The 22,761-nt window shown below is 33.0% G+C and overlaps 1 protein-coding gene across 1 annotated transcript in view; it reads left to right on the forward strand.

The window, feature by feature from the left end:
* Nucleotides 1–22,761, forward strand: part of LOC101891072 (discoidin domain-containing receptor 2) — an 80,777-nt gene that overhangs the window by 41,826 nt on the left and 16,190 nt on the right. Inside the window, exon 3 of the mRNA XM_059126091.1 lies at nt 17,063–17,225. Coding sequence (XP_058982074.1) covers nt 17,187–17,225 — 39 coding nt within the window. The 5' untranslated portion in view covers nt 17,063–17,186. The remainder of the gene's footprint in view (nt 1–17,062; nt 17,226–22,761) is intronic.

Raw genomic sequence — 22,761 nt, forward strand, 5'->3', positions numbered from 1 at the left:
TTAGAAATATTATTTCATGGACCATCGACAAACGTGGATTTTTTAAAAATATTTTTTCATGGACCACCTATGAACGTGGATTTTTTAAAAATATTTTTCCAATGACCATCAACAAATGTGGATTTTTAAAATAATATTTTTTCATGGACCATCAAAAAACGTGGATTATTTAAAAATATTTTTTCATGGACCATCAACAAACGTGGATTTTTTAAAAATATTTTTTCATGGACCATCAACAAACGTGGATTATTTAAAAATATTTTTTCATGGACCATCAACAAACTTGGATTTTTTAAAAATATTTTTTCATGAACCATCAACAAACGTGGCTTTTTTAGAAATATTATTTCATGGACCATGAGCAAACGTAGATTTTCTAAAAATATTTTTTTATGGACCATCAACAAACGTGGATTTTTTAAAAATATTTTTTCATAGACCATCAACAAACGTGGATTTAAAAAAAAATTTCATGGACCATGAGCAAACGTGGATTTTTTAAAAATATTTTTTCATGGACCATCAACAAACGTGGACTTTTTAAAAATATTTTTTCATAGACCATCAACAAAAGTAGATTTTTTAAAAATATTTTTTCATTGACCATCAACAAACATGGACTTTTTAAAAATATTTTTTCATGGACCATCAACAAACGTAGATTTTTTAAAAATATTTTTTCATGGAATATCAACAAACGCGGATTTTTTAAAAATATTTTTTCATGGACCATCAACAAACGTAGATTTTTTAAAAATATTTTTTCATGGACCATCAACAACATTTTTTCATGGACCACCAACGAACGTGGATTTTTTAAAAATATTTTTTCATGGACCACCAACGAACGTGGATTTTTTTAAAATATTTTTTCATGGACCATCAACAAACGTAGATTTTTTAAAAATATTTTTTCATGGACCATCAACAACATTTTTTCATGGACCACCAACGAACGTGGATTTTTTAAAAATATTTTTTCATGGACCACCAACGAACGTGGATTTTTTTAAAATATTTTTTCATGGACCATCAACAAACGTAGATTTTTTAAAAATATTTTTTCATTGACCATCAACAAACATGGATTTTTTAAAAATATTTTTTCATGGACCATCAACAAACGTGGACTTTTTAAAAATATTTTTTCATGGACCATCAACAAACGTGGATTTTTTAAAAATATTTTTTCATGGAATATCAACAAACGCGGATTTTTTAAAAATATTTTTTCATGGACCATCAACAAACGTAGATTTTTTAAAAATATTTTTTAAATGGACCATCAACAAACGTAGATTTTTTAAATATATGTTTTCATGGACCATCAACAAACGTAGATTTTTTAAAAATATTTTTTCATGGACCATGAGTAAACGTGGATTTTCTAAAAATATTTTTTCATAGACCATCAACAAACGTAGATTTTTTTTTTAAAATATTTTTTCATGGACCATCAACAAACGTAGATTTTTTAAAAATATTTTTTCATGGACCATCAACAAACATGGATTTTTTAGAAATATTATTTCATGGACAATCAACAAACGTGGATTTTTTAAAAATATTTTTTCATGGACCATCAACAAACATGGATTTTTTAAAAATATTTTTTCAAATGACCACCTATGAACGTAGATTTTTTAAAAATATTTGTCCATATTTTTCATTGGATTCTTTAAAAATATTTTTTCAAATGACCACCTATGAACGTGGATTTTTTAAAAATATTTTTTCAAATGACCACCTATGAACGTGGATTTTTTAAAAATATTTCTTCAAATGACCACCTATGAACGTGGATTTTTTAAAAATATTTGTCCATATTTTTCAAGGGATTTTTTAAAAATATTTTTTCAAATGACCACCTATGAACGTGGATTTTTTAAAAATATTTTTTCAAATGACCACCTATGAACGTGGATTTTTTAAAAATATTTTTTCAAATGACCACCAATGAACGTGGATTTTTTAAAAATATTTTTTCAAATGACCACCTATGAACGTGGATTTTTTAAAAATATTTGTCCATATTTTTCATGGGATTTTTTAAAAATATTTTTTCAATGACCACCTATGAACGTGTTTTTTTTTAAATATTTTTCAATGACCACCTATGAACGTGGATTTTTGAAAAATATTTTTCAATGACCAATGAATGTGGGATAAAATATTTCCAGGTCAGTGGATAAGAATATTGTCCACGTTTGTGGATAAGAATTTTATCCACTTTTGTGGATAAAAATATTATCCACATTTGTGGATAAAAATATTATCCACATTTGTGGATAAAAATATTATCCACATTTGTGGATAAAAAATATTATCCACATTTGTGGATAAGTATATAATTCTCGTTTGAGGATAAAAATATTATCCACGTTGGTTGATAAAAAATATTATCCTCGTTTGTGGATAAAAATTTTATCCACGTTTGTGGATAAAAATATTACCAACGTTTGTGGATAGAAATATTATCCACGTTTTGTGGATAAAAAATATTATCTTCGTTTGTGGATAAAAATTTTATCCACGTTTTGTGGTTAAAAAATATTATACAGATTTGTGGATAAAAAATTTTATCCAGATTTGTGGATAATAATATTATCCATGTTTTGTGTGGGTAAATATATTATCTAAATGTGTAAGTGTATCCGCTTTGATTAATAAAATTTGACATTATTTTATTTTTATTAAAAACTTTTCCGAAAGAAACTTTATCCCCTGACCTGTCAAATTCTACTTTATGGATTTTTAATTCCATCATCTCTGTCTGCTTCTTTTTTTTTCCTATTAATCCTTGTATCGAATTTCCTTTGCTTTATTAATATTCTGCATTTCAATTATTTCGAAAAAGAAAAGTCGAAATGGAAATTCAACCACCCTCCTTTATCAATTTTCCAAGCATTGACCTCCACCCCCCAACCCCCTCATCGAGCATCGTTCATTAACAACCACCTGCGGTTTTTAGATTCAAAACACACAAGTGTGCCTGCCTCATCACTGGACACGCTTCAATGCAATTGCAAACTATTTACACTTTACGCTTCTTTTGAAATTTTCAATTATTTTCACACTCTCCGGCTGTTCTCTCTCCCCCCTCCCTGATTGTTCGCAATTTTATGCACATTATTGTTGACGTTGACGTCTCGTTCGTCGTTGCATGGATTCCTCCGAGTGGAGGAAAAGACGACATTCGTAAGCTTTTCATGTAATCCTAAACATGTGATGGCCAGACGTGTCGTAACTCAGCCACCCTCCCCCCTCCCACCACTCAGCTGCCTCTGTAACAAATCATAATTCATTGAACGAATGCCAAGGTTGGCTGGCTGGCTACCCATTTTGAGTTATGGACATTTATTCCGTTTTGCTAATGAAATCCTTGAAACAAAGGTATTGACACTTTCAATTATTGTAACCTTGTTGATGAAGGATATGACTGGCTGTCTGTCCGTGCGTTCGTCCTGCCACCCTTCTTCTCCATCCATTTGGCTGAGTGATGCCATAATTACATTTCACATATACCTAGTTATGACATTTGTTACTGCTTGCATAAAATGGAAAAATATGAGAAATGTCAAACGGCAAAATTGAAAATAAGGATCAAACCAAGAAAAATCGAAATCACTCAACCATAAATTGATCCGGCCAATCCACTCCTCTCCCCTCTCTGCTTATCACAACACAAGTGACCCGAGAGCCAGCGTTAAGACTCTGATGAATGATTTTATGCATTGCCGAATGTCAAAACGATGTTGGTTTACCCTCCTTCATGCATTCCGAGAATGCATTATGTGGTAACATTGGAGAAGGTGATTACACCACTAATCTCATACACTTGACAAGATATATTCTCTGATGGCAACAATGGAAAATTGCAAAGAATAATGGGCAGGAAAATCTGCGTGAAATTTTCGCAACATGAGGCGTTTTTAAGTTTGTTTGGGGCAATGGACGGATTGCACACACAATTTCCAAACATGCAAGAATATCAGCAAATGTGGATTTTTAAAAATATTTTTTCATGGACCATCAACAAACGTGGATTTTTTAAAAATATTTCTCAATGACTACCTATAAACGTGGATTTTTAAAAATATTTTTTAAATTACTACCTATGAACGCGGATTTTTAAAAATATTTTTTTATGGACCATCAACAAACGTGAATTTTTTAAAAATATTTTTTCAATGGCAACCAATGAACGTGAATTTTTTAAAAATATTTTTTCATGGACCATCAACAAACGTGGATTTTTTAAAAATATTTTTTCAATGACCACCTATGAACGTGGATTTTTTTAAAATATTTTTTCAGTGACCACCTATAAACTTGGATTTTTTAAAAATATTTTTTTAATGACCACCTATAGACGTGGATTTTTTAAAAATATTTTTTTAACAATCACCTATAGACGTGGATTTTTTAAAAATATTTTTTTAACAATCACCTATAGACGTGGACTTTTTAAAAATATTTTTTTAACAATCACCTATAGACGTGGATTTTTTAAAAATATTTTTTTAACAATCACCTATAGACGTGGATTTTTTAAAAATATTTTTTTAACAATCACCTATAGACGTGGATTTTTTAAAAATATTTTTTTAACAATCACCTATAGACGTGGATTTTTTAAAAATATTTTTTTAACAATCACCTATAGACGTGGATTTTTTAAAAATATTTTTTTAACAATCACCTATAGACGTGGACTTTTTAAAAATATTTTTCAATGACCATCTATGAACGTGGATTTTTTAAAAAAAAATTTTTCAATGACCACCTATGAACGTGGATTTTTTAAAAATATTTTTTCAATGGCCACCTATGAACGTGAATTTTTTAAAAATATTTTTTCAATGGCCACCTATGAACGTGGATTTTTTAAAAATATTTTTTCAATGGCCACCTATGAACGTGGATTTTTTAAAAATATTTTTTCAATGGCCACCTATGAACGTGGATTTTTTAAAAATATTTTTTCAATGGCCACCTATGAACGTGGATTTTTTAAAAATATTTTTTCAATGGCCACCTATGAACGTGGATTTTTTAAAAATATTTTTTCAATGGCCACCTATGAACGTGGATTTTTTAAAAATATTTTTTCAATGGCCACCTATGAACGTGGATTTTTTAAAAATATTTTTTCAATGGCCACCTATGAACGTGGATTTTTTAAAAATATTTTTTCAATGGCCACCTATGAACGTGGATTTTTTAAAAATATTTTTTCAATGGCCACCTATGAACGTGGATTTTTTAAAAATATTTTTTAACGACCACCTATGAACGTGGATTTTTTAAAAGTATTTTTTAATGACCACCTATGAACGTGCATTTTTTAAAAGTATTTTTTAACGACCACCTATGAACGTGGATTTTTTAAAAATATTTTTTAATGACCACCTATGAATGTGGATTTTTTAAAAATATTTTTTTTAATAATCACCTTTAGACGTGGGTTTTTTAAAATTATTTTTTTAACAATCACCTATAGACGTGGATTTTTTAAAAATATTTTTTTAACGACCACCTATGAAGGTGGATTTTTTAAAAATATTTTTTCAATGACCACCTATAAACGTGGATTTTTTAAAAAATATTTCTTTTTTGGCGACCACCAATGAACATGGATTTTTTTTAAATTATTTTTTTTAACGTGGCATTTTGCCTGAGCTATTAAAAGAATATGTCACTCAGCCTGTCACGCATCACCTCTTTTATATATACAGACATAGGTACAGATTAATGAAGATATTATAAATATAATTCATTAATGCGCAACCCTTTTACGACTGTACCCACCCACCCCATTTCTGTTAACACACACATATATATATACCCTTTAATAACAATAAGAGCACAATGACGTTTAATGCTTTTATCTCTGTAAATAAATAAATTATTACGCTTCAAATGGAAATTCATGGTCCTTTATTTTATGACCATTCAAATATTCATTAGCCATAATTTGTTGTTGGAAGGGTTGGCAGTTTTGATGTATTAACCTTTCATATTAAATCCGGAAATTAATATATCTTGAAAAAGCAACTCAATTCTAAGTCTGGGTTGGGTTTATTGCAGACAATTGAATCGAGTTCCAGATAGAGTTAAAAAATCCCCTCATAGCAAAAGTTCCATATCTGGTGTCATTATACCTTCAGCCATATTGTTGGAGAGGTTATATATCATTTGATACGGCCAAAACGCGCCACATCGAAATAAGGGTTTTAGACCCTAGGTCTCTTTGGACCAAATCCGTTTCAGGACATTTGGAGTCGATCTAGCGATGTCCGTCCGTCCGTCTGTCTGCCTGGCTGTCTGGTGCACACGATAACTCTCGAAGGAAGTATCCGATTTGATCCAAACTCGGTATATCGTAATATTATAGTCAAACTTAGATCGAGTTCGGAGTTGGGCTATATCGGTCAAATCCGTCTGGTACCTCCCCCACAAAAAAAATATTTTCTGCACTGAAAGAGAAACAATAATCCGATTTTGCTTCAACTTTGCAAATCCTAATATTTGCCTGCATTTTTCTGTCTAGGCTATGCTTTCTATTCGTAGATTTTTCAAGGGAAATTTTACTCTTTAGGCTCCGCTCTCTAGGCGAACATTTTTATGGACAATATCCATTTCAGGCTTTCTATTTTTCGTCGTTGATTTCTTAAGGAAATTTTCTATCCTAGGCACTATTATAAAAGCGTGGGAAATTTTCCAGCCCAATCGAGGGAAATTTTCCAGCCCAGTCAAGGGAAATTTTCCAGCCCAGTCACTGCTTTGTAGGCATGGATTTGTTTCAGGATATTTTCTACCGAAGTCTCCGCTTTTTAGGCGAAAATTTCGTGGACAATATCCATTTCAGGCTCTCCTTTTTCGACGTAATTTTCTTAAGGAAATTTTCCACCCTAGGCACTGTTTTAAAAGCATGGATTTTCTATGGAAATTTTCCAGCCCAGGCCCTGCTTTATAGGCATGAATTTGTGAAAAAAAAATTTCAATCCAAGGTTTCGATTTATACGGACGGACTTTGAAGGACAGGTGTGAGTTTTTTAAGGGTTTTTTCTTGCTTAGATTTTGCTTTATAAAAGTTGGAGTTTAAAGGAATTTTTTTCTTGTCCAGACCCTGTTTTATAGGCGTGGATTTTTTAAGAAATTTTTTCTGCTTAGACCCTTTTTTTATAGGCGCTTATTTTTTAGGGACATTTTTCTGCCTAAACCCTGTTTTATAGGTGTGGATTTTAAAAACGGTTTTTTTCTTGCCTACACCCTGTTTTATAGACGTGGATTTTTTAGGTAAATTTTTCTGCCTAGACTGCATTATAGGCGTGGATTTTTAAAGGAATTTTTTCTTGCCTAGGCTCTGCTTTATAGGCGTGGATTTTTTAGGGAAATTTTTCTGTCTAGACTCTGCTTTTAGGCGTGGATTTTCAAGAAATTTTCTACCCTGGATACTGTTTTTTAGGCGTGGATTTTTTAGCGAAATTTTTCTGTCTAGACTCTGTTTTTTAGGCGTGGATTTTCAAGAAATTTTATACCCTGGATACTGTTTTTTAGGCGTGGATTTTCAGGAAATTTTCTACCCTGGATACTGCCTTTTAGGCGTGGATTTTCAGGAAATTTTCTACCCTGGATATTGCTTTTTAGGTGTGGATTTTTAAGAAAATTTTCTCCGCTTTTTATGAGGTTTGAACCCTAGGCTCTGGCTTTTAGACGCGTTTTTTAAGAAGATTTTTTTCCCTAGGCTCGGGGTTTTTTAAAGGAAAATTGGTACCCCAGTCTCAACTTTTTAGGTTGGTATTTTAGGATATTTCACAGCCTAGGCCCTGCCTTTTTGGATTTTCCGGGTTTTTTTTAAGGAAACTTCAAAGCCCAAGGTCTGTTTTTGATGTGGATTTTTAAGGATATTTCACAGCTTGGGATCTGCTTTGTAAGAGTTATTTTTTAAATAAATTTCCGAACCTATGCTCTGTTTATAAGTCTGGAATTTGGAGGGAATTGTCATGCTTAGCCCTTGCTTTTTTGGCGAGGAATTTTGAGGAAATTTTCCTGCCTAGCCCTTGCTTTTTTGGCTTGGAATTTTAAGGCGATTTTTCAGCTTAGCCTCAGTTTTTTAGGCGGGGAATTTTTAGGAAATGTTCCTGCCTTTAAAACGTGTAAATTTTTGAGAATTCTGGGCTCTGTTTTATAAACATGGAATTTTATGCGAATTCTCCATTCTGGGACCTGTTTTATAGGCGTAGATTTTCAAGGAAATTTTCCTGCTTAGCATCTAAATTTTTAGGGTGGAATCCTTTTGAGATTTATTTATTCTAGCCTATGTTTTTTTTGGCGTGGTCACAGCATTTGGTTCTTCCGACATTAAACCTCATAAGAGATTGTCAGCTCCTCTGTAGTACACTAAGCTTACTAGTTCGTCAGATCATCTCTAGTTCAAATAAAATTCAATTAAAACATTTGACATACAGATGGCGTTGAAAGCAACCAGATTTCAAAGTACTAAAAGTTCTGTTCTGGAAAAAAGTAGCAAGGGGGAATAATTGGAAATAAAAAACCGCTGACCACTTGACAGTTTTTTTTCTGTTGATTTAAACATTTTATAAATGCATCGCTCTTTGAGCCAATCCCATGGTTGGCGGGCATTTGCTGCTGTCTGTTTTTGTCAGGAAACATAAACCTTTGCTGCCTGAGGGTCTAGAAAAGTATTTTAGGAATACGAAAAATAATTCAGCAAAGGAGATGAGTAGCAGAAAAATGGACAACCTTGCGTATCAAGCCCCTGCTGCTCCAGCTCTTCAAACCTTTAGATATTTCTTGGGCATAAATATTGCTACTGCTGCATTTGCTACACCAAACAGTGATATGCCCGACAGCTATTCATAATATTTGATGATCTGACATTTGACAAACCCAACAAATGACTGATGAAATGGGTACAACAAAACAACAAAAGCAACAAAGATAAATAACACAACACAAAAACCTAAAAATGCCAAGAGAATGGAAATGCAAAGACCACAACAGAACGCATGAAATCGGACATACTGCTGATGTTTGCAAATGGAGGGGATATTTCAAACAATTTTCCGATTTTTGGTTTTGTTAATGTTTTTGTTTTTGCTGGCTGGTACTCCGGACAAATAATACACAGTCTTGAAAGGGGAGTTTTTCAAGCGCAAAAATTCATATCAACACTTGGTTGTTATGATGAGACCGCTGACGGATGATATGATTCGGAAATTAAACACTTTTGGTGGTGGATCTTAAATGTTTTGATTTTAAGGGATGTTTTTAAGTCAGGCTATGGAGCAATTTTGTGGTTTTACGGAATTTGCAACATAACATCGGCAGCGTGGATTTTTAAAGGAAATTTTCTAACCTAGGCTCTGTTTCTTAGGCGTGGATTTTTAAAGAAAATTTTCTAACCTAGGCTCTGTTTCTAGGGCGTGGATTTTTCAAAGAAAGTTTCTAACCTAGGCTCTGTTTCTTAGGCGTGGATTTTTTAAGGAAATTTTCTAACCTAGGCTCTGTTTCTAGGGCGTGGATTTTTCAAAGAAAGTTTCTAACCTAGGCTCTGTTTCTTAGGCGTGGATTTTTTAAGGAAATTTTCTAACTTAGGCTCTGTTTCTTAGGCGTGGATTTTTTAAGGAAATTTTCTAACTTAGGCTCTATTTCTTAGGCGTGGATTTTTTAAGGAAATTTTCTAACTTAGGCTCTGTTTCTTAGGCGTGGATTTTTTAAGGAAATTTTCTAACTTAGGCTCTGTTTCTTAGGCGTGGATTTTTTAAGGAAATTTTCTAACTTAGGCTCTGTTTCTTAGGCGTGGATTTTTTAAGGAAATTTTCTAACTTAGGCTCTGTTTCTTAGGCGTGGATTTTTTAAGGAAATTTTCTAACTTAGGCTCTGTTTCTTAGGCGTGGATTTTTTAAGGAAATTTTCTAACTTAGGCTCTATTTCTTAGGCGTGGATTTTTTAAGGAAATTTTCTAACTTAGGCTCTGTTTCTTAGGCGTGGATTTTTTAAGGAAATTTTCTAACTTAGGCTCTGTTTCTTAGGCGTGGATTTTTTAAGGAAATTTTCTAACTTAGGCTCTGTTTCTTAGGCGTGGATTTTTTAAGGAAATTTTCTAACTTAGGCTCTGTTTCTTAGGCGTGGATTTTTTAAGGAAATTTTCTAACTTAGGCTCTGTTTCTTAGGCGTGGATTTTTTAAGGAAATTCTCTAACTTAGGCTCTATTTCTTAGGCGTGGATTTTTTAAGGAAATTTTCTAACTTAGGCTCTGTTTCTTAGGCGTGGATTTTTTAAGGAAATTTTCTAACTTAGGCTCTGTTTCTCAGGCGTGGATTTTTTAAGGAAATTTTCTAACTTAGGCTCTGTTTCTTAGGCGTGGATTTTTTAAGGAAATTTTCTAACTTAGGCTCTGTTTCTTAGGCGTGGATTTTTTAAGGAAATTTTCTAACTTAGGCTCTATTTCTTAGGCGTGGATTTTTTAAGGAAATTTTCTAACTTAGGCTCTGTTTCTTAGGCGTGGATTTTTTAAGGAAATTTTCTAACTTAGGCTCTATTTCTTAGGCGTGGATTTTTTAAGGAAATTTTCTAACTTAGGCTCTGTTTCTTAGGCGTGGATTTTTTAAGGAAATTTTCTAACTTAGGCTCTGTTTCTTAGGCGTGGATTTTTTAAGGAAATTTTCTAACTTAGGCTCTGTTTCTTAGGCGTGAAATTTTTAGGGACATTTTCTAACCTAGGCTCTGTTTCTAAGGCGTGGATTTTTAAGGACATTTTCTAACCTAGGCTCTGTTTCTTAGGCGTGGATTTTTTAAGGAAATTTTCTAACCTAGGCTCTGTTTCTTAGGCGTGGATTTTTTAAGGAAATTTTCTAACCTAGGCTCTGTTTCTTAGGCGTGGATTTTTTAAGGAAATTTTCTAATCTAGGCTCTGTTTCTAAGGCGTGGATTTTTTAAGGAAATTTTCTAACCTAGGCTCTGTTTCTTAGGCGTGGATTTTTTAAGGAAATTTTCTAACCTAGGCTCTGTTTCTTAGGCGTGGATTTTTTAAGGAAATTTTCTAACCTGGGCTCTCCAAATTAGGCGTGGATTTTTTAAGGAAATTTTCTAACCTGGGCTCTCCAAATTAGGCGTGGATTTTTTAAGGAAATTTTCTAACCTAGGCTCTGTTTCTTAGGCGTGGATTTTTTAAGGAAATTTTCTAACCTGGGCTCTCCAAATTAGGCGTGGATTTTTTAAGGAAATTTTCTAACCTAGGCTCTGTTTCTTAGGCGTGGATTTTTTAAGGAAATTTTCTAACCTGGGCTCTCCAAATTAGGCGTGGATTTATTAAGGAAATTTTCTAACCTAGGCTCTGTTTCTTAGGCGTGGATTTTTTAAGGAAATTTTCTAACCTGGGCTCTCCAAATTAGGCGTGGATTTATTAAGGAAATTTTCTAACCTAGGCTCTGTTTCTTAGGCGTGGATTTTTTAAGGAAATTTTCTAACCTGGGCTCTCCAAATTAGGCGTGGATTTATTAAGGAAATTTTCTAACCAGGGCTCTGTTTCTTAGGCGTGGATTTTTTAAGGAAATTTTCTAACCTGGGCTCTCCAAATTAGGCGTGGATTTTTTAAGGAAATTTTCTAACCTAGGCTCTGTTTCTAAGGCGTGGATTTTTAAGGACATTTTCTAACCTAGGCTCTGTTTCTTAGGCGTGGATTTTTTAAGGAAATTTTCTAACCTAGGCTCTGTTTCTAGGGCGTGGATTTTTCAAAGAAAGTTTCTAACCTAGGCTCTGTTTCTTAGGCGTGGATTTTTTAAGGAAATTTTCTAACTTAGGCTCTGTTTCTTAGGCATGGATTTTTTAAGGAAATTTTCTAACTTAGGCTCTGTTTCTTAGGCGTGGATTTTTTAAGGAAATTTTCTAACTTAGGCTCTGTTTCTTAGGCGTGGATTTTTTAAGGAAATTTTCTAACCTAGGCTCTGTTTCTTAGGCGTGGATTTTTTAAGGAAATTTTCTAACTTAGGCTCTGTTTCTTAGGCGTGGATTTTTTAAGGAAATTTTCTAACTTAGGCTCTGTTTCTTAGGCGTGGATTTTTTAAGGAAATTTTCTAACTTAGGCTCTGTTCTTAGGCGTGGATTTTTTAAGGAAATTTTCTAACTTAGGCTCTGTTTCTTAGGCGTGGATTTTTAAAGAAAATTTTCTAACCTAGGCTCTGTTTCTAGGGCGTGGATTTTTCAAAGAAAGTTTCTAACCTAGGCTCTGTTTCTTAGGCGTGGATTTTTTAAGGAAATTTTCTAACCTAGGCTCTGTTTCTAGGGCGTGGATTTTTCAAAGAAAGTTTCTAACCTAGGCTCTGTTTCTTAGGCGTGGATTTTTTAAGGAAATTTTCTAACTTAGGCTCTGTTTCTTAGGCATGGATTTTTTAAGGAAAGTTTCTAACTTAGGCTCTGTTTCTTAGGCGTGGATTTTTTAAGGAAATTTTCTAACTTAGGCTCTGTTTCTTAGGCGTGGATTTTTTAAGGAAATTTTCTAACTTAGGCTCTGTTTCTTAGGCGTGGATTTTTTAAGGAAATTTTCTAACTTAGGCTCTGTTTCTTAGGCGTGGATTTTTTAAGGAAATTTTCTAACATAGGCTCTATTTCTTAGGCGTGGATTTTTTAAGGAAATTTTCTAACTTAGGCTCTGTTTCTTAGGCGTGGATTTTTTAAGGAAATTTTCTAACTTAGGCTCTATTTCTTAGGCGTGGATTTTTTAAGGAAATTTTCTAACTTAGGCTCTGTTTCTTAGGCGTGGATTTTTTAAGGAAATTTTCTAACTTAGGCTCTGTTTCTTAGGCGTGGATTTTTTAAGGAAATTTTCTAACTTAGGCTCTGTTTCTTAGGCGTGAAATTTTTAGGGACATTTTCTAACCTAGGCTCTGTTTCTAAGGCGTGGATTTTTAAGGACATTTTCTAACCTAGGCTCTGTTTCTTAGGCGTGGATTTTTTAAGGAAATTTTCTAACTTAGGCTCTGTTTCTTAGGCGTGGATTTTTTAAGGAAATTTTCTAACCTAGGCTCTGTTTCTTAGGCGTGGATTTTTTAAGGAAATTTTCTAATCTAGGCTCTGTTTCTAAGGCGTGGATTTTTTAAGGAAATTTTCTAACCTAGGCTCTGTTTCTTAGGCGTGGATTTTTTAAGGACATTTTCTAACCTAGGCTCTGTTTCTTAGGCGTGGATTTTTTAAGGAAATTTTCTAACCTGGGCTCTCCAAATTAGGCGTGGATTTTTTAAGGAAATTTTCTAACCTAGGCTCTGTTTCTTAGGCGTGGATTTTTTAAGGAAATTTTCTAACCTGGGCTCTCCAAATTAGGCGTGGATTTTTTAAGGAAATTTTCTAACCTAGGCTCTGTTTCTTAGGCGTGGATTTTTTAAGGAAATTTTCTAACCTGGGCTCTCCAAATTAGGCGTGGATTTTTTAAGGAAATTTTCTAACCTAGGCTCTAAACATTAGGCGTGGATTTTTTAAGGAAATTTTCTAACCTAGGCTCTGTTTCTTAGGCGTGGATTTTTTAAGGAAATTTTCTAACCTGGGCTCTCCAAATTAGGCGTGGATTTTTTAAGGAAAATTTTTAACCTAGCCTCTGTTTCTTAGGCGTGGATTTTTTAAGGAAATTTTCTAACCTAGCCTCTGTTTCTTAGGCGTGGATTTTTAAGGAAATTTTCTAACCTAGCCTCTGTTTCTTAGGCGTGGATTTTTAAGGAAATTTTCTAACCTAGCCTCTGTTTCTTAGGCGTGGATTTTTAAGGAAATTTTCTAACCTAGCCTCTGTTTCTTAGGCGTGGATTTTTAAGGAAATTTTCTAACCTAGCCTCTGTTTCTTAGGCGTGGATTTTTAAGGAAATTTTCTAACCTAGCCTCTGTTTCTTAGGCGTGGATTTTTTAAGGGAATTTTCTAACCTAGGCTCTATAAATTAGGCGTGGATTTTTAAAGAAAATTTTCTAACCTAGGCTCTATAAATTAGGCGTGGATTTTTAAAGGAAATTTTCTAACCTAGGCTCTATAAATTAGGCGTGGATTTTTAAAGGAAATTTTCTAACCTAGGCTCTATAAATTAGGCGTGGATTTTAAAGGAAATTTTCTAACCTAGGCTCTATAAATTAGGCGTGGATTTTTAAAGGAAATTTTCTAACCTAGGCTCTATAAATTAGGCGTGGATTTTTAAAGGAAATTTTCTAACCTAGGCTCTATAAATTAGGCGTGGATTTTTAAAGGAAATTTTCTAACCTAGGCTCTATAAATTAGGCGTGGATTTTTAAAGGAAATTTTCTAACCTAGGCTCTATAAATTAGGCGTGGATTTTTAAAGGAAATTTTCTAACCTAGGCTCTATAAATTAGGCGTGGATTTTTAAAGGAAATTTTCTAACCTAGGCTCTATAAATTAGGCGTGGATTTTTAAAGGAAATTTTCTAACCTAGGCTCTATAAATTAGGCGTGGATTTTTAAAGGAAATTTTCTAACCTAGGCTCTATAAATTAGGCGTGGATTTTTAAAGGAAATTTTCTAACCTAGGCTCTATAAATTAGGCGTGGATTTTTAAAGGAAATTTTCTAACCTAGGCTCTATAAATTAGGCGTGGATTTTTAAAGGAAATTTTCTAACCTAGGCTCTATAAATTAGGCGTGGATTTTTAAAGGAAATTTTCTAACCTAGGCTCTATAAATTAGGCGTGGATTTTTAAAGGAAATTTTCTAACCTAGGCTCTATAAATTAGGCGTGGATTTTTAAAGGAAATTTTCTAACCTAGGCTCTATAAATTAGGCGTGGATTTTTAAAGGAAATTTTCTACCTAGGCTCTATAAATTAGGCGTTGATTTTTAAAGGAAATTTTCTAACCTAGGCTCTAAACATTAGGCGTGGATTTTTTAAGGAAATTTTCTAACCTAGGCTCTAAACATTAGGCGTGGATTTTTTAAGGAAATTTTCTAACCTAGGCTCTAAACATTAGGCGTGGATTTTTTAAGGAAATTTTCTAACCTAGGCTCTAAACATTAGGCGTGGATTTTTTAAGGAAATTTTCTAACCTAGGCTCTAAACATTAGGCGTGGATTTTTTAAGGAAATTTTCTAACCTAGGCTCTAAACATTAGGCGTGGATTTTTTAAGGAAATTTTCTAACCTAGGCTCTAAACATTAGGCGTGGATTTTTTAAGGAAATTTTCTAACCTAGGCTCTAAACATTAGGCGTGGATTTTTTAAGGAAATTTTCTAACCTAGGCTCTAAACATTAGGCGTGGATTTTTTAAGGAAATTTTCTAACCTAGGCTCTAAACATTAGGCGTGGATTTTTTAAGGAAATTTTCTAACCTAGGCTCTAAACATTAGGCGTGGATTTTTTAAGGAAATTTTCTAACCTAGGCTCTAAACATTAGGCATGGATTTTTTAAGGAAATTTTCTAACCTAGGCTCTAAACATTAGGCGTGGATTTTTTAAGGAAATTTTCTAACCTAGGCTCTAAACATTAGGCGTGGATTTTTTAAGGAAATTTTCTAACCTAGGCTCTAAACATTAGGCGTGGATTTTTTAAGGAAATTTTCTAACCTAGGCTCTAAACATTAGGCGTGGATTTTTTAAGGAAATTTTCTAACTTAGGCTCTGTTTCTTAGGCGTGGATTTTTTAAGGAAATTTTCTAACTTAGGCTCTGTTTCTTAGGCATGGATTTTTTAAGGAAATTTTCTAACCTAGGCTCTAAACATTAGGCGTGGATTTTTTAAGGAAATTTTCTAACCTAGGCTCTAAACATTAGGCGTGGATTTTTTAAGGAAATTTTCTAACCTAGGCTCTAAACATTAGGCGTGGATTTTTTAAGGAAATTTTCTAACCTAGGCTCTAAACATTAGGCGTGGATTTTTTAAGGAAATTTTCTAACCTAGGCTCTAAACATTAGGCGTGGATTTTTTAAGGAAATTTTCTAACCTAGGCTCTAAACATTAGGCGTGGATTTTTTAAGGAAATTTTCTAACCTAGGCTCTAAACATTAGGCGTGGATTTTTTAAGGAAATTTTCTAACCTAGGCTCTAAACATTAGGCGTGGATTTTTTAAGGAAATTTTCTAACCTAGGCTCTAAACATTAGGCGTGGATTTTTTAAGGAAATTTTCTAACCTAAGCTCTAAACATTAGGCGTGGATTTTTTAAGGAAATTTTCTAACCTAGGCTCTAAACATTAGGCGTGGATTTTTTAAGGAAATTTTCTAACCTAGGCTCTAAACATTAGGCGTGGATTTTTTAAGGAAATTTTCTAACCTAGGCTCTAAACATTAGGCGTGGATTTTTTAAGGAAATTTTCTAACCTAGGCTCTAAACATTAGGCGTGGATTTTTTAAGGAAATTTTCTAACCTTGGCTCTTAACATTAGGCGTGGATTTTTTAAGGAAATTTTCTAACCTAGGCTCTAAACATTAGGCGTGGATTTTTTAAGGAAATTTTCTAACCTAGGCTCTAAACATTAGGCGTGGATTTTTTAAGGAAATTTTCTAACCTAGGCTCTAAACATTAGGCGTGGATTTTTTAAGGAAATTTTCTAACCTAGGCTCTGTTTCTTAGGCGTGGATTTTTTAAGGAAATTTTCTAACCTAGGCTCTGTTTCTTAGGCGTGGATTTTTTAAGGAAATTTTCTAACCTAGCCTCTGTTTCTTAGGCGTGGATTTTTTAAGGAAATTTTCTAACCTAGCCTCTGTTTCTTAGGCGTGGATTTTTTAAGGAAATTTTCTAACCTAGCCTCTGTTTCTTAGGCGTGGATTTTTTAAGGAAATTTTCTAACCTAGCCTCTGTTTCTTAGGCGTGGATTTTTTAAGGAAATTTTATAACCTAGCCTCTGTTTCTTAGGCGTGGATTTTTTAAGGAAATTTTCTAACCTAGCCTCTGTTTCTTAGGCGTGGATTTTTTAAGGAAATTTTCTAACTTAAGCTCTGATTTTTTCACTCATTTTCTTAGAATATTTTTCAGTCTACTTGAGATTTTGGAAATTTTAAGATTCTCATCACTAATATTTTCCCCATTTTTTTTTTCGATATTTTCAGAAGCTGCATTATTGGTCCCGACTACAGCATAAAGGTCTGCACCATTGGTACTGTGATAAATCGTTCGGCCTACACCAAGGATTATTGTCAATTGGAGGGTTCAGGTGGTCGTCAAACCCAGCCGATGCCCATTCGATGGATGGCCTGGGAAAGTGTTCTTTTGGTAAGTTTTTGAAAAAAAAATATCCCGCAACGCTTTTTGTAAAGATCCTTCACTAACGCATTTACCATGTGAAGTGGCAAATGTGCCGTGCCTGGTCATTCACATAATCCTTTTCAACTATTTGAAATCGCCAAAAAATTTCTGTGAATTCATGCCGAGCTCGTCCTTATGTTGAGTGTTTTAACCGGTTATTATTTTTAACAATTTTTAGCATTGAAGAGATTTTATTTTGGCTTTTTCACTCGTTTAACGTTGCCATTCAAGGGTAGGTGGCCAAGCGATGTGGGCAAGGATATTTCGTTATGGCTTTTCTTTTGTTGTTATGGCTGCTAAAATCTCTGCCATTGCACAGTTTATGTTTTTTTTTTTTGCGTTTCACTACAGCTACACTACAAGTTTGAGAGTCCTTTGGCCTTAATCCTTTTGCCGCAATAGCAACCATAAATATTCATTTCTATACTAATTTTCCACTTGCTAGTCCAGTCGCCCATAAACTCCAGCAGAGTGCTGTGTGTGTGTTTTTTCACCATTCAGTAATGGCCCTGCTGGAGCTTTGCAAGGATTTCCTTCAATACACAGCCGAACAATTTGTACGAGAACTAAAAGATTTAGTTAACATGAAAATGAAACAATATTGGTAACTTGCCGGAGGAGCAGAGTGGGAGGGTAGTGGACACCCAGCGAATGGGATTATAAAAGACAATTTAAGAAGCGATAAAAACTATGTTTAAGGACTTGGAATATTAATTTTGCAAAAAGTTAGGTTATTTACATTGGAGACAATTTCGGGAGAACCTGAAATGGGAGAAATAATATATACTAAAAATCCAAGCCTTAAAAATCAGAGCCAAGGTTAGAAAATTTCCTTAAAAATCCAAGCCTTAAAAATCAGAGCCAAGGTTAGAAAATTTCCTTAAAAATCCAAGCCTTAAAAATCAGAGCCAAGGTTAGAAAATTTCCTTAAAAATCCAAGCCTTAAAAATCAGAGCCAAGGTTAGAAAATTTCCTTAAAAAATCCACGCCTAAGAAACAGAGGCTAGGTTAGAAAATTTCCTTAAAAAATCCACGCCTAAGAAACAGAGGCTAGGTTAGAAAATTTCCTTAAAAAAATCCACGCCTAAGAAACAGAGGCTAGGTTAGAAAATTTCCTTAAAAAATCCACGCCTAAGAAACAGAGGCTAGGTTAGAAAATTTCCTTAAAAAATCCACGCCTAAGAAACAGAGGCTAGGTTAGAAAATTTCCTTAAAAAATCCACGCCTAAGAAACAGAGGCTAGGTTAGAAAATTTCCTTAAAAAATCCACGCCTAAGAAACAGAGCCTAGGTTAGAAAATTTCCTTAAAAAATCCACGCCTAGTAAACAGAGCCTAGGTTAGAAAATTTCCTTAAAAATCCACGCCTAGTAAACAGAGCCTAGGTTAGAAAATTTCCTTAAAAAATCCACGCCTAAGAAACAGAGCCTAGGTTAGAAAATTTCCTTAAAAAATCCACGCCTAGTAAACGGATCCTAGGTTAGAAAATTTCCTTAAAAAATCCACGCCTAGTAAACAGAGCCTAGGTTAGAAAATTTCCTTAAAAAATCCACGCCTAGAAAACAGAGCCTAGCTTAGAAAATTTCCTTAAAAAATCCACGCCTAAGAAACAGAGCCTAGGTTATAAAATTTCCTTAAAAAATCCACGTCTAAGAAACAGAGGCTAGGTTAGAAAATTTCCTTTAAAAATCCACGCCTAAGAAACAGAGGCTAGGTTAGAAAATTTCCTTTAAAAATCCACGCCTAAGAAACAGAGGCTAGGTTAGAAAATTTCCTTAAAAAATCCACGCCTAGTAAACAGAGCCTAGGTTAGAAAATTTCCTTAAAAAATCCACGCCTAGAAAACAGAGCCTAGCTTAGAAAATTTCCTTAAAAAATCCACGCCTAAGAAACAGAGCCTAGGTTATAAAATTTCCTTAAAAAATCCACGTCTAAGAAACAGAGGCTAGGTTAGAAAATTTCCTTTAAAAATCCACGCCTAAGAAACAGAGCCTAGGTTAGAAAATTTCCTTTAAAAATCCACGCCTAATAAACAGAGCCTAGGTTAGAAAATTTCCTTTAAAAATCCACGCCTAATAAACAGAGCCTAGGTTAGAAAATTTCCTTAAAAAATCCACGCCTAGTAAACAGAGCCTACGTTAGAAAATTTCCTTAAAAAATCCACGCCTAGTAAACAGAGCCTAGGTTAGAAAATTTCTTTAAAAAATCCACGCCTAGTAAACAGAGCCTAGGTTAGAAACTTTCCTTAAAAAATCCACGACTAAGAAACAGAGCCTAGGTTAGAAAATTTCCTTAAAAAATCCACGCCTAAGAAACAGAGCCTAGGTTAGAAAATTTCCTTAAAAAATTCACGCCTAAGAAACAGAGCCTAGGTTAGAAAATTTCCGTAAAAAATCCACGCCTAATGTTCAGAGCCTAGGTTAGAAAATTTCCGTAAAAAATCCACGCCTAAGACACAGAGCCTAGGTTAGAAAATTTCCGTAAAAAATCCACGCCTAAGACACAGAGCCTAGGTTAGAAAATTTCCGTAAAAAATCCACGCCTAAGAAACAGAGCCTAGGTTAGAAAATTTCCGTAAAAAATCCACGCCTAAGACACAGAGCCTAGGTTAGAAAATTTCCTTAAAAAATCCACGCCTAAGAAACAGAGCCTAGGTTAGAAAATGTGCTTAAAAAATTCACGCCTAAGAAACAGAACCTAGGTTAGAAAATGTGCTTAAAAAATCCACGCCTAAGAAACAGAGCCTAGGTTAGAAAATTTCCTTAAAAAATCCACGCCTAAGAAACAGAGCCTAGGTTAGAAAATGTGCTTAAAAAATTCACGCCTAAGAAACAGAACCTAGGTTAGAAAATGTGCTTAAAAAATCCACGCCTAAGAAACAGAGCCTAGGTTAGAAAATGTGCTTAAAAAATCCACGCCTAAGAAACAGAGCCTAGGTTAGAAAATGTGCTTAAAAAATCCACGCCTAAGAAACAGAACCTAGGTTAGAAAATGTGCTTAAAAAATCCACGCCTAAGAAACAGAGCCTAGGTTAGAAAATGTGCTTAAAAAATCCACGCCTAAGAAACAGAGCCTAGGTTAGAAAATGTGCTTAAAAAATCCACGCCTAAGAAACAGAGCCTAGGTTAGAAAATGTGCTTAAAAAATCCACGCCTAAGAAAAAGAGCCTAGGTTAGAAAATTTCCTTAAAAAATCCACGCCTAATTTGAAGAGCCTAGGTTAGAAAATTTCCTTTAAAAAATCCACGCCTAATTTGAAGAGCCTAGGTTTGAAAATTTCCTTTAAAAATCCACACCTAATGTGGAGAGCCTAGGTTAGAAAATTTAATTAAAAAATCCACGCCTAAGAAAAAGAGCCAAAGTTAAAAAATTTCCTTAAAAAATCCACGCCTAATGTGGAGAGCCTAGTTCAGAAAATCTCCTTAAAAATCCACGCCCAAAAAGCAGAGCCTAGGTTAGGGTAGAACATGTCCTTAAAATCCACAAAATTTCCTGAATTTCAACCAACGAAATGCATTTAATTTAACCCGAGGAAATGATTGTATCCTTGAATTTGCACTCGATTTTTTTTGTTTTTGCCGAACAATAAAGAAAACACGCGAAATTATAAACTGGAAAAACCGCTCATAAATTAATGGTCATATAAAAAGGGAGTCTTAACCAAATGCACATTATAGCCATGAGGAATTTCCCCCAAAAAAATACAAAAGAAAATCTGAAAACAGAAGTAACAGCTACAGCAGCGAGACCATGGCAAAATAAATTAATTAACTACACCATGGCAAACATGCACGCACATGAAATGGAATCTTATGTAACAACAAACGTTACACGAAAGGATGGATGGTCGGTTGGTCGAGTTACACGAACCGAGGTGGAACATTGAAGGGTCTGGAAGCAATGTGTACCGAGAACAAGTTCAATGAAAAGTTTTTCCTATGATATGCTACTCGACAAGGTACAATACAGTGTTTGGACAATGCATTGGAGAGGTTGGTCCTTCAACAATTTTTTTCAAAAAAAACCTTTAAAAATATTTCTAAATAAAATCCATGTTTATTGATAGACCTTAAAAAAATATTTTTAAAAAATCCACATTTATTGATAGAGCTTTAAAAAATATTTTTAAAAAATCCACATTTATTGATAGACCTTTAAAAAATATTTTTAAAAAATCCACGTTTATTAATAGAGCTTGAAAAAATATTTTTAAAAAATCCAAGTTTATGGATAGTCCTTGAAAAAATATTTTTAAAAAATCCACGTTTATGGATAGTCCTTGAAAAAATTTTAAAAAATCCACGTTTATGGATAGTCCATGAAAAAATATTTTTAAAAAATCCACGTTTATGGATAGTCCTTAAAAAATATTTTTAAAAAATCCACGTTTATGGATAGTCCTTAAAAAATAATTTTAAAAAATCCACGTTTACTGATAGTCCTTGAAAAATATTTTTAAAAAATACACGTTTATTTTTAGTCCTTGAAAAATATTTTTAAAAAATACAGTTTATTTTTAGTCTTGAAAAATATTTATAAAAAATACACGTTTATTTTTAGTCCTTGAAAAATATTTTTAAAAAATCAACGTTTATTTTTAGTCCTTGAAAAATATTTTTAAAAAATCCACGTTTATGGATAGTCTTTGAAAAAATATTTTTAAAAAATCCACGTTTATGGATAGTCCTTGAAAAAATATTTTTAAAAAATCCACGTTTATGTATAGTCCTTGAAAAAATATTTTTAAAAAATCCACGTTTATGGATAGTCTTTGAAAAAATATTTTTAAAAAATCCACGTTTATGGATAGTTCTTTAAAAAATATTTTTAAAATATTAAACGTTTATGGATAGCCCTTGAACAAATATTTTTAAAATATTAAACGTTTATGGATAGTCCTTGAAAAAATAATTTTAAAAAATCCACGTTTATGGATAGCCCTTGAAAAAATATTTTTAAAATATTAAACCTATAATAATATTAAAGTCCTTGAAAAAATATTTTTTAAAAAATCCACGTTTGTATTTAGTCCTTGAAAAAATTATTTTTAAAAAATCCACGTTTATGGATAGCCCTTGAAAAAAATATTTTTAAAATATTAAACGTATAATAATATTAAAGTCCTTGAAAAAATATTTTTTAAAAAATCCACGTTTGTATTTAGTCCTTGAAAAAAATATTTTTTAAAAAATCCACGTTTGTATTTAGTCCTTGAAAAAAATATTTTTAAAAAATCCACGTTTATGGATAGCCCTTGAAAAAATATTTTTAAAATATTAAACGTATAATAATATTAAAGTCCTTGAAAAAATATTTTTTAAAAAATCCACGTTTGTATTTAGTCCTTGAAAAAAATATTTTTTAAAAAATCCACGTTTGTATTTAGTCCTTGAAAAAAATATTTTTTAAAAAATCCACGTTTGTATTTAGTCCTTGAAAAAAATATTTTTTAAAAAATCCACGTTTGTATTTAGTCCTTGAAAAAAATATTTTTTAAAAAATCCAC

Source organism: Musca domestica, unplaced genomic scaffold (genome assembly GCF_030504385.1).
Source record: "Musca domestica strain aabys unplaced genomic scaffold, Musca_domestica.polishedcontigs.V.1.1 366, whole genome shotgun sequence".
NCBI classification, from domain to species: domain Eukaryota; kingdom Metazoa; phylum Arthropoda; class Insecta; order Diptera; family Muscidae; genus Musca; species Musca domestica.